Below are 12093 nucleotides of genomic sequence, written 5' to 3'. Positions count from 1 at the left end.
AACCTGTTTGCAAAAGTGACTTAGGCATCATTCATTTTGATTGAAAATGGGAATTAAGTTCCTCAGTCACTTAGGCATTTATGAACATTTTACCAATCCAGGCAAAAGTACAGTAATTCTTTCTCAACCTGGACATGAGAGTGACAAAAGTTGCAGCTAGTACACAATTTGGTGGCTCGTCTCTGAAGTTTTTTGTTACTAGCATTCTTCAGGAAATCACTCTCCATTTTACTACCACTGTTGCAGTTTCACCACTAGTAACGTATAAACAATCTGCAGGCATTTTTTGTCACTCATTTCTACCTGCTCTGAGGTGCACTGGAAGTAGTGCAAAGGAATGAGATTTCATGAAAAATGCTGGTGTAGATGCAGCCAAAGGTCCTATGCCAGTGCTCCATAACCTGTCACGGCACCCTGTGCACTACTGGGTCTAATTCATTGTTCTAATGTATAAAATCCTCAGTAGGCTAGACTTACGTTAACTCAGACTGCTTCTTGGTCAGGAACCCTACACTGTAGTTACCCCTCACCAGTTATCAGAACGTTAATACAGATTTGAGAAAGTAGAAGGCAAAGCCTTCTTAACCTCAGGTCCAAGACTGTAGGACACCCACTTGAAGGAGATCAGAGAATGCCAGCTCCAGGTTACACTGCAAGGCACATCTCTTTGTAATATAACCCCTCTAAAACCAGAACAATATAAAAGTTTGTGATGGACCCAAAACTAGCAGCTCAAGATCAAGCAGAACAGAGAGATGACATCATGCTCATGGGAGGAGACTTGATAACATCTAGATTAAGTTGGAGTATTTATTGCTCCAGGCAGCTCTTAACTGTATTTTTAATACTTTTACGGTGCTTAGATAAGGCAGTGCTAAGCAGCTTATGAATGCTGGTAAATAACCCTGAACCAGCTTCAGTGTGTTGGTACTAAATCTAAGTCAAAGAGATGTTTGCTGTGACAAGTATCTTCTTGTTTTAAATGCTATTTGCAAAATCTGTTTAAAATACAAGAACATATTAAAATAATTTTAATGAATTGTCAGTCTTTTTTGTTCTCAAGGATGGGGGAGGTTCTTACTTGGCATGCACTCCAGCAAACTCCCATTGATATCAGTGAGAATTTTGCTTTAGTAAGAACTGAATGAAAACAGAGCCAAGACCTTGGGATTTGGCCCCAGTGGCACCTGTTACACAGCCAGGAGTTTGCTTTGGATGAAAGCACAATATATTCAAGACTAAAGCACATATATGATTTACATCCATACCCTTCTCGTAGGTAAGATAAGATTAATTAGTTTTTACCTTCAGCAAGAGCAGGTTCTTTCTGGTGGAACCGGTTAATAGAACTGTAGAGTTCTTTGTCTGTGTCACTGAGCAGTCAATCCTGCATATTTGTCAATTTCTTGATTTTATTTCTATCTAATTACAGTATGTAAAAGTTAATAATTGACTGTTTTCTCATGCAAACTGTGGTGGACCTGAGGTTTTTATGTAATAATTAGGGCTGTCGATTAATCACAGTTAACTCACGCGATTAACTCAAAAAAATTAATCGTGATTAAAAAAATTAATCGTGATTAATCGCAGTTCTAGTCACACTGTTAAACAATAGAATACCAATTGAAATTTATTGTTTTTCTACATTTTCATATATATTGTATTCTATGTTGTAACTGAAATGAAAGTGTATATTTTTGATTATAAATATTTACACTGTAAAATTGATAAAAGAAATAGTATTTTTCAGTTCACCTCATACAAGTACTGTAGTGCAATCTCTGTGGTGAAAATGCAACTTACAAATGTAGATTTTTTTGTTTGTTACATAACTGCACTCAAAAACAAAACAATGTAAAACTTCAGAGCCTACAAGTCCACTCAGTCCTACTTCTTTTTCAGCCAATCACTAAGAGACAAACAAGTTTGTTTACATTTACAGGAGATAATGCTGCCCTCTTCTTATTTACAATGTCACCAGAAAGTGAGAACAGGCACTTGCTTGGCACTTTTGTAGCCGGCATTGCAAGTTATTTACATGCCAGATATGCTAAACAGAAGTCTTAAAAGAGCAACACTCTGATGCGGAAACTACAGAACCTGAACCACCAAAAAAGAAAAACAACCTTCTGTTGGTGGCATCTGACTCAGATAATGAAAATGAACATGCATCGGTCCGTACTGCTTTGGATTGTTATCAAGCAGAACCCGTCATCAGCATGGATCCATGTCCCCTGGAATGGTGGTTGAAGCATGAAGGGACATATGAATCTTTAGTGCATCTGGCATATAAATATCTTGCAATGCCGGCTACAACAGTGCCATGTGAATGCCTGTTCTCGCTTTCAGGTGACATTGTAAACAAGACATGGGCAGCATTATCTCCTGCAAATGTAAACAAACTTGTTCGTCTGAGCGGTGGGCTGAACGAGAAGTAGGACTGAGTGGACTTGCAGCCTCTAAAATTTTACATTGTTTTATTTTTGAATGCAGGTTTTTTTTAATACATAATTCTATATTTGTAAGTTCAAATTTCATGATAAATGGATTGCACTACAATACTTGTATTAGGTGAACTGAAAAATAATTGTTTTTTTTTTTTACAGTGCAAATATTGTAATAAAAAATAAATATAAAGTGAGCACTGCACACTTTGTGTTCTGTGTTGTAATTGAAATAAATATATTTGAAAATATAGAAAACACCGCCAAATATTTAAATAAATCGTATTCTATTAATGGTTAACAGTGCAATTAATCACACGATTAATCATGATTAATTTTTTAAATCGTTTGACATCCCTAGTAATAATGGTATGATGTACATACAATAACTGTATGTGATGTACTTAGTCAGTGAGTCACTGTGTAGCTATATTGGGTTATTGAGTTTTCCCCTATGAATGTATTGGTTTAGTTTAATAGAGGCTGTTGGAAAAATGAGCAGGAAGCTCCAGAGAAGCCGCCTCAACAAACACTTGTGGGCTATTACAAGACAATGGCTGAGTTATTAGGACTGAAGATGCTACTTTCTGTCAAAGTAACATGGCTGTTTTGCCAACTCTGGGAGCCTAGAGATCAAAGGAACATTACACATTTGAAAAACTTGGAAAAGGGGAGGGAGTTGTCACTGAGCGACTCCTGCTGGGAACAGACTGACACAGACAGGTCCTTGTGGGCATGTCTGAAGGCTTGGGGCCTTCCCAAGCTTCGAGGGGATGGTAAGCCTAGGGAGATGCCATGTGTCTAGACTGTTTATTGTTTTAAGATCTTTTTCTCTGAAATGCTTTGGTTATAAATAAACAATACTTTGTTATAAGAAGGCTGTCTGGTCCCTGGGTGCCACTGATCATAGCTCCCAAGGAATAGAACAACAGAAGAGCAAGTCAGGCTTCCAGAGGTAATAATGGTTTCACCACGCAGGGAAGAGAAATAAAGCTTCAGTCATTGGTCTTTTAAGATCCTTTCCTCAGGGCAGGTTTTATTGTCCACAAAACAATATCAACTGAGAAACAATGTGCAGTAATTCCCATAGGCTTTTTCTGCTTTAACCAGCCAGGAGGGGAGAGGACACAACCTTTCAAGTTCCCTTTTGACCCAGTTTCTCCTTCCTTTTATACTCCCCTCCCCACTCCCTGCAGTCATATGCCAACAGGAAGACTATAATACCATTGTCACGATGGCCTTTGCTCAATATGATATATTTGCATATGCTTTTTTTTTTGTACAAGAGGTCTCCCTTGGTTTTAATAAGAAATTTAGGAATATATTTAGTAATACAAATATTAATTGTTATATAAAGAAAGCATTGCAATGCACTAGCCAAAAAGAGTAATTGTTTATCTCTTGGAGACTTACTAAGTTTACTTATGTGAAAATGTTAACTTTAAAAAAAAAAAAAAAGTCTAATGGAGGATATATCAAGAATAAGCTGGGCTTCTGAGGTGCAGCAGACAGCTGTTTTTTGTAGCTTTTATAGAATTGCTACTGTAGGCAGGGTCTGAGTGAGCTCTCCCCTGACACGTAGTGATGAGCTGGGGGAAAAGACTTCAGGAGCAGACTGTATTTGCATAAACACAACTACTCTGCCTAGGTGTGCAACAGATGGAACTGCTCTGTCAAAATGATCACTTGCGGCTGGTGTTGGGTTACAAATCACTTTTAGTCTTGAGTGTCGGGGTAATGGACTGTTGTTATCCTGATTGAGTAAAGGGCAGTAGAACTTTACTTAGCCTGTCCTGATTGAGGGGGGTCACTCTCAACTAAACCTCACTTGCTAAGAAGGGGATTGGGATGCCAAATCCCAGCGAAAGGCAAGGAAGTAGAGACAGGTGTTTGTACCTGGTGGTGTGGGCTCTGCCTAAATAGTCATAGACATAATTTGACTGTTCCCCTCTTCACTGTTTAAAGGTGTAGGCCTGGCTTTTCTTAAGTAACTTGCCTCATTTCTTAGTAGGCTTGATAGCGAAGGTGAATGGAAGGTTAAGTTGTAAATAGGGGCTAAACAAGCAGTATGCTGGAGTCAAAATGTCTGCTAGCTAAGATAAGCAGTAACAACTTGATAGGCATAATGGACAAGATAAACGTGGAATATAAAGAGCAAGTTCCACATGAACAGCATATGGACAGAACATGCTATACAGGGATTGGTTCCTGCAAAGTAACCAATCCAATCCAAAACAATGTGATGTAATGTATAGCAAATGCAATATCGTGTAAATGTATATAAAGGAAGAGGTTTTCTGTGTAACTTTGGATGTGTGGTATGGCCTATACCCACCCCTTACGCTTGAGTCTGATCAACTCAGTGTAGCTTTGCTGTATGCCAAATAAAGGAACCTGAGTGACGAAATCTGGAGTTGAACTGAGAATTTTGGATCCCAAAGAACTGGATGAAGTGTTCTCCCAGAACTGGACAATGTGTTCTGGATAAGCCAAGTGGAAAAGGTCTCAGAGGGAATCCCAACAAAAGGTAGAATTGATTAGACTCAATTGAGAGTTTTTGTTTTGTTAAGCAATTAGTAGAGCTGAAATCACTGATAATCAGGTCTAGCTGCTGAACCTTAGAGCTGGTGAGGGACAGTGTTGCGGTGAAAGAGACAACCCATCCTGCAGTGAGGTTCACCACTGCCTGCTAAAATCACTGAGAGCTGGGTTAACTTGTGGAACCACAGAATGTGGCATCAGAGTAAACGGTAGCAGCAGCGGTGACAGAGTGAATGGCGGCAACTGTGAGTCAGTTGCAGAGGCAGCAGCAGCAGCTCAGGCATTGCTTGACACTGGCCCCCAGGGAGGGAGGTGAACTCACATGAACGCACTTCTGAACTCTGGGCCTTTGCTGACCAAGGACAGCAACTGTGAGTGGGGTGCAGTGGAGGAAGAGCGCAATGGCAGATTAAAGGAACATTTGTTGGACTTTTACACCACAAAGTGAGAAACTGAGGCAAAGGACACTACCCAATATACTTTGGGGTGGGTGTTTGTTCATGGTCACATGCTTTCAAGTTGTGGTGTTTTCCTAAATTAATGCCAGGTTCCTTTTCCCTTTTTATTAAAAGTTTTCTTTTGTTATACCCAGACTCGGTGTTTGTGAAAGGGGAAGTATTGCCTTTTAGAGGCATCTGGTAAATTTTCCCAGATTACAGGGTTGGGGGTCTAGAGCCAGTTCTGTTTTGTATTGTTAAGAGGAACAGCTAGATATTGAACCCAGACTTTGGGACTGCCAACTCCACCTGGCAGAAGAGTTACACTACAAATATATTAGCTTACCCTTTCAAATTTAGTAGCAAAATAATCCTTGTCATCAAGGATTTCAGAGACTAACAGAACATTAACAAAGGCCTATAAATCAAAGTAATTAATGCAATGATTAACTTCAGTAAAAGTTTTAAGGCCTTGAACAATCTAGACTATTGAGCAGCTGTGCCACCCTTGCCCTGCAACCTTGTCTGCCTTACGATGCTTTGATGAAGGAATTCCCACGTGGGCTGCTCACAAACAGCCTTCCAGCATTCAAGTCACACCCTGAGTGTGTGTTTGTAACTGCAGCTCACCAGCCACATTTAAATTACACTCTGGCTCTCACCAGCCTTTGTTATACTGCAGTTGTCCCCAAACTTTTGAGAGTCGTGCCCCTCCTTACTCCTGTTGGTGCCAGCCAGGACCGGGAACAGAGCCGTGGCTCGCGGGGGCAAAGGGGCTGAGGCTGGGGCCGCAACTGGGGATGAGGCTGGGGCCGGGAGTGGGGCTGGGGGGACAGACCCAAGCGTGGGGGCGGGAGCGGACCCACACCGAGACTGGGGACGGGCCAAGAGCCGGGGACGTGGCTGAGGGCGGAACTGGAGCAGAGCGGGGAGGGGCTGGGTGGCACTTCCTCCCATCACCCGTGGAGGCTAGCCCGGCCCCCGTTCCACACACCCCGAAAGTTCCTCTGTGCCCCACTAGGGGACCTGTGGTCTAGGGAAGTCTCAAGATCGTTTTAGTCCATCAATTCCATTCATAAAATAACTAATTTTCCAAAATCCAGCTTTCTCAAACACTAAATCTGAAACACGGAGGGAGGCCATGTAGTCTCAGAAACCTCTCAGAATACATTATCTCTTGCTACTGCTCATTTTGCTTGTCCATTATCAGGATTCTAATACATTGAATTGTACTTCCTTTGCATAATGATGGATTGAAATGCTTGTGTCCCTAAAACTCAAGCTTTTATGAGATGGTGCTGAAAAGTCATGTATGACGTCCATTCAGCGGCACTAAGAACATTAATAATGCATGAATAGTTGGGAAATTAACAGTTCTATAAAATTCTTACATTAAATTCAAGTTGTATAAGTCGGTTTCTTGGAAAAGAAACAAGTGTACTTTGTCTTAAAGGCACAGCTATAAAGAGAATGATCTTATGACTGAGGACTGGCCAGTTAGACTTCCAAGTCCACATTAATATCTTCACAGGACAAATATGCTGTAGTTTTGGTCAGATTTCTTCTTTGATATGCTTGTATATGAGTATCTGGAAAGTACTTTTAGACAGAGGATTATATGAACAAAGTAATGATTCACAGCTTGCTCTAGTACACTTTGCTCCACCAGAATCCCCACTGAAATTCAGTGAGAGTTCTGCCTATGTCAGGATTGCTGCATTGGTCTAAAAATGCAATACTTGAACAAAATTTGGGAAGTATTTTAAGTGTATAACATGCCCATTACATTTAAGTTGAATATTCAGTGATGAATGTAGACAATGAAAAATATAGTAAGTTAAGTGGTGATTTATACAGTGCCATAGATGTGCATGACCATGTGTGGAACAGTAAGACAGTCCTTGCCCAGAAAAATGTGCAATCTAAATTTTAAAATAATTATGATGACAAAGGGATTTGGGGGAAGGCGGGAAGCTAGGAAGAGAGAGGACAGGAGTAATGTAAATAAGATAAAGCAATTGCTTGAGGGCTCTGGTGGTTTTTTTTGGTGTGTAGATTTTCTTTGCAGTTTATGAACAATTTGTTTATAATCATAGTAATTTTTAAAAAAAATCCTTAATTCCTTTTTGTGCAAAACTGAGCTGACTGTGCTAATGGAGGTGGAAGGGTCGTGCATATGAGAACACAGCAGGTTGGGAGACGGATTTGCGGTGTGGGAAAGAAGAACAAGATGAAAAGGGGAGAGGGAGAAAGTGAGAAATGTGAAGACAAGTTCGGGTGGCAGCAAATTGACTTAGCAGCATAGAGTTAATGAACTGAATAGCAATGGCAAAGGTGCAGTGCAAATAACGGCAATGACATTATGGACAGTGAAATTAATGGCAGTGGCAGTACACGTAGTTCACCATTGTTCTAACTGCTAATTGGTATTTAGGTGCTTAACATGATTTCCAGTGTTGGGATTAGTCATCATTCAGTTTTAGGTGGCAAAATAGTATTTATTTTGACCTAATACCACATATTGTGAAAATATTTCAAGAGTTGTATTCTGTATCTGTTAAATTATCCAGGAAATAGCGGCAAGACTTATTTTCAGTCAGTCAGCCAAAGAGGACTCCATTCTACATACTGCAGTAAAACAGAACTTGGAGGCATGCAATATACTTTCCAAAAAACAAGAGTGTGCTCAGTGTGGGCAAGGATTCCTGAATATATGGCTGGAATGTGTACGTTTTGTGAATGTCAGACAGGTAAATCACCCTTTTATGAATTTCTCCTAAAATTATAGGTCTTGCTCCTGCCTGAAGATACATAGTAGCATAAAATAAACTCATGTGCAGTTGTTTCCTCTTCACTTGAAGATCTCTGAGCTGAAAAATCATGTAAGAATGGGTTCACAAGCACAGGAAATGATTCCTTTACAAAGATAGTGTAGAGCTGCATATTGGTAGGCAGCACTGAATCCATAGTCTCTCTATCGCATGGTTGCAGGATTACATTGCTCCAAAGTGATTTGGTCATTTGAAGATAAGAGTCTTTGTGGATACCATTTCAACTTGTACATTATGAGTATCATTCTTCGGTGTGCTAAGTGCTGCCAGAAAAAGAAGAAGGAACTCAGAACCTTGCAGTGTCAGCCCTCTGTGAAATCCCTTTCACTGTAAACTTTTCTGCATTTCCTGATGCTGTAATGAACTCCCCCAACAACTATGGATCATCAGAAACCTTGCTACTTTCCACTCCAAATGCAAGCAGCATTTATTTGACCGTGCGCCTTCTCTAATATAAACACAGAGCAACTGGTATATTTATATTTAAAAACAAAAACCCTAACCAAAAAATAAAACCCAACCTACCGAACTAAGAGAGTCCACTGCATATGCATCTTCCTGTGGGGAGAGGACAACAGAACAAACAACATGTGACAGATGTGTAATGCGTTACTGGAAGGCACTCAGATCCTACAGTGATGAGCATGGTATAGGAACTTATATAGAATAGAATAGAAAATAGGCACCAGGAAGAGACACACTTAAGGGAAGACCGTGGTTAAATGAAAAAAACCTGTAGATGCTTTATGACACAACGATAGCATTCCAAGGGATTTGAGGTAATGTCTTCTTTTTAATTAAAGATAATCCAGAATTCCAGATTCTCTCATTTGTTCTGATCTGGCAGTTCAAAGTGATCGCAAAGCCACCAGATCTGTTGGAGGATTCCCCCAACTGAAGTAGAATTACGGTAGCTGGCTGCTATCCTCCCTTCTCTTGCAAGTCCTGGTGAAGTGCAGGAGTATGTCCAGGGTTATTCTGTTGTCCTTCAGTCTCTGGCTGCTGGATGGCCTTTGAGTTCCACAGCGACCCAGCATAGATTAGAGCAGCCCCTGGGATATTCCCTTTTGTGCTATATTCAGTAATACTTAATCACCTGTGTGTTGATTCAGTTTGAATATATGAAAAGGCTTGTGTGTTCCATGCTTACCCTCTCTAATTAATTTCTTAGCCAAGATATAATATTTAGCTCTGAATCTTTGCACATAAATCATTCTACTGCAAAACATCTCCACTAGTCCACAACAGTTGGTTGTCTCGTGTCTGCACTGGATCCAGGGGCTGCTGAAGTTGTTGCGTAAGAACCCATCTGGTTGGCCCCGACCCTTTGTTCTGTCATACCTGCCCAGATGTTCTCCTTTGACAGCAATATTACATAGAAGTGGTAATCACTTCCTTCCTAAGGAGCTAATTTTTACCACAACTGGGCAAATGACAAGCTCTTCCTCCCCCTCTCCCCTCTTGGCTTTTTCACTTGAATTTCATTTTATTTTCTGTCTCTCTGTATTATTTCTCTCTCTTCAACGGCATTGCACCTCTAGTAGCAATTAATTTCATTAACATGTTATTTTCTTCTTCTTCTAGACTAGTGGGGAGGAGATTAAATAAGACAGGACCTAGTAACACTGACCTTTGCCACATACTGCTAGGCACCTTACTTAGCCAATACACTGTCTTTTTTTAACTCTTTATCTCAACCAGTTTTTAATATGCATGACAGAACTACCATCCCAACAAATTTGGATTATGTTCTCATGACACATTTTGTAATACAGTATCAAATACTTTACTGAAATGCTTTACCACCCACTTGTAGCTAAACTACAGCCACCAACTCTATTACACATAAACCCCTGTGTTAGTGCGCCTCAAACCTTCTCTGAAAAGAACTCTGAAAGAAGAGGAGGTAATGCATTCTCTGTGTTCATTCAGTCCTCAGCCTCTCTGCTTAGACTGCCTGCAAGAGTTCCAACCATATGATTTCAAAAAAAAAAAAAAAATAGACCTTTTCAATTAGGAACAGGACTTGGACCAACAAACTAATTTCACATAGGCCAACACCTTGGTTTTAGTAACAGCTTTCAGTTATTACTGACTTTGGCCGTAATGAAGCCAGTGACTGAGAAGTAAAAGGCTCTGAATTCCATTAGCAATTCCCTGAGCCAGCTAGCCCTTAGGATATGTATGTGTTTATATATATAAACATTTCATTTCTTTTTGTTGTTTATATTAACTTTTCCCTATATCCTCTTAAAGTCATGGAGTTTAGGGAATAAACTACTTTTGTGTTGGATAATGAACTTTCAACCCTGCATTAAATGATGTTATATAATTTAAAACTGCTCTCAAAACATATCAAAATAAATACGCCTTCCTCCAAATGAGTGTGACTTAGATGATCAGTATTATGGAAAAATAAATGCAATTTTGTAACCACAATTTCTTTCAGTAACACAGTTAGCTGAGCAGCAGGAAAGCATACATCACCTTAATTTATATTGTTAATTCTACTCATGATTTACAGCATAAAAGACTTGCTTAAGAGCTAAAATTACCTGTTTGAGTTAGACATAATACAGTCAGCAGTTGAAGTTGACAACTACAATAGACCAAGTCACAAAAGTGTTGTAATGTATTTGTGTATGTTACAGCTTTGTATTTGTTTAGTGCTATATATAATTAAGCACAAAAGGAGGAGAAATTATATAGAATTCCTAATTAACCATGATTATTCTTGTCAAGAACCTGTGCATACTGAGAAGTATGACTAAAGTTCACTAATAGTAAATATACGGTATTTTATTTCATCTTCATAGTTGCATTAGGACTTGCTCTCTTTTGTTCAAAAACATTGATAACTAGGCCTTGAAAGTCTTTGGTAACTTCTCAAATACTCTGCTCTCCTGCTTTATATCTGTTGCTCTTTTTAACTCATTATCATTTTATTTTTCTGGTTTTCCTGGTCAGATGGTAGTATTCATGGGCATGTAAGAGATGGGATTCTGTCTCTGTAGTATGAAAATCAACTTCTGTCATACTGTACATCTTTATCACAACAAGTATTATTCTAAATTGTCTGCTTACAGGATATTTATTACTTAAGGGGATGTTGGCATGTCTTTTAGACCAAAATGAAGTCATTTTATTATATCAGCAAACAGGAAGGACCCAATGTGTTGTTCTATTGAGTTATGAGTTACCCTGCAGAATGTAATTTGTGCACTGCCCAGTGCAGAAAATATATGCATGCTTGTTGATAGATTAAACTCCCTAAAGCAGACCCTTGTGAATGTGCAGCTGCATATAAGATGGGAATAGCAACTCAGATCTAAACTTTGAAAAAAAAAATCCAATTGACCTTTTAAAGGGATGTTGGTTGGCATGAATAGTATCCTAATGCAAATTTTCAAATGGAACTCAGTCTGTCTCTTAATTACATGAATGCAATCATTTATGAGTGTACTAGCATTTGAACCTAGAACTGATAGTGGAGACATCATTGTTTATGTCAGTATAAAGCCCCTATTTTGATAATTTGACCCTCTATTTAGAAGCAAGCCTGCTAAGTATCATATGTCATCATCTTTTTATTCTTTATTTCTGAGTGAGGAATAATGTGTATGCTCATGTTCAAGCCTGATTGTCACAGCATGCTGTAAAAAATCCTTGAGGCTTGTCCACACTAGCAGTTTAGGAATATGGGTACTAATTTTGCTAGAGCAGATAAGGCTGGAAAGGTTAAATGACTAGACTGTAATCTGATGAGTTGTACTGGAGAAAGAGAATTGGGTTTCAGGAAGAACTAGAAGCTGGGGTGTGAGTGTAAGTCTATGGGTTGCT

At 39.4% G+C, this 12093-nt stretch overlaps 1 protein-coding gene across 1 annotated transcript in view; it reads left to right on the top strand.

Annotated features, from left to right (window-relative positions):
- LRRC69 (leucine rich repeat containing 69) overlaps nt 1-12093 on the top strand; it is a 39686-nt gene that overhangs the window by 25134 nt on the left and 2459 nt on the right. The window contains exon 7 of the mRNA XM_065399667.1: nt 7993-8172. Coding sequence (XP_065255739.1) covers nt 7993-8172 — 180 coding nt within the window. The remainder of the gene's footprint in view (nt 1-7992; nt 8173-12093) is intronic.

The sequence above is a fragment of the Emys orbicularis genome, chromosome 2, assembly GCF_028017835.1.
Source record: "Emys orbicularis isolate rEmyOrb1 chromosome 2, rEmyOrb1.hap1, whole genome shotgun sequence".
Taxonomy (NCBI): domain Eukaryota; kingdom Metazoa; phylum Chordata; order Testudines; family Emydidae; genus Emys; species Emys orbicularis.
This window is presented reverse-complemented; position numbering and strand designations above follow the sequence as displayed.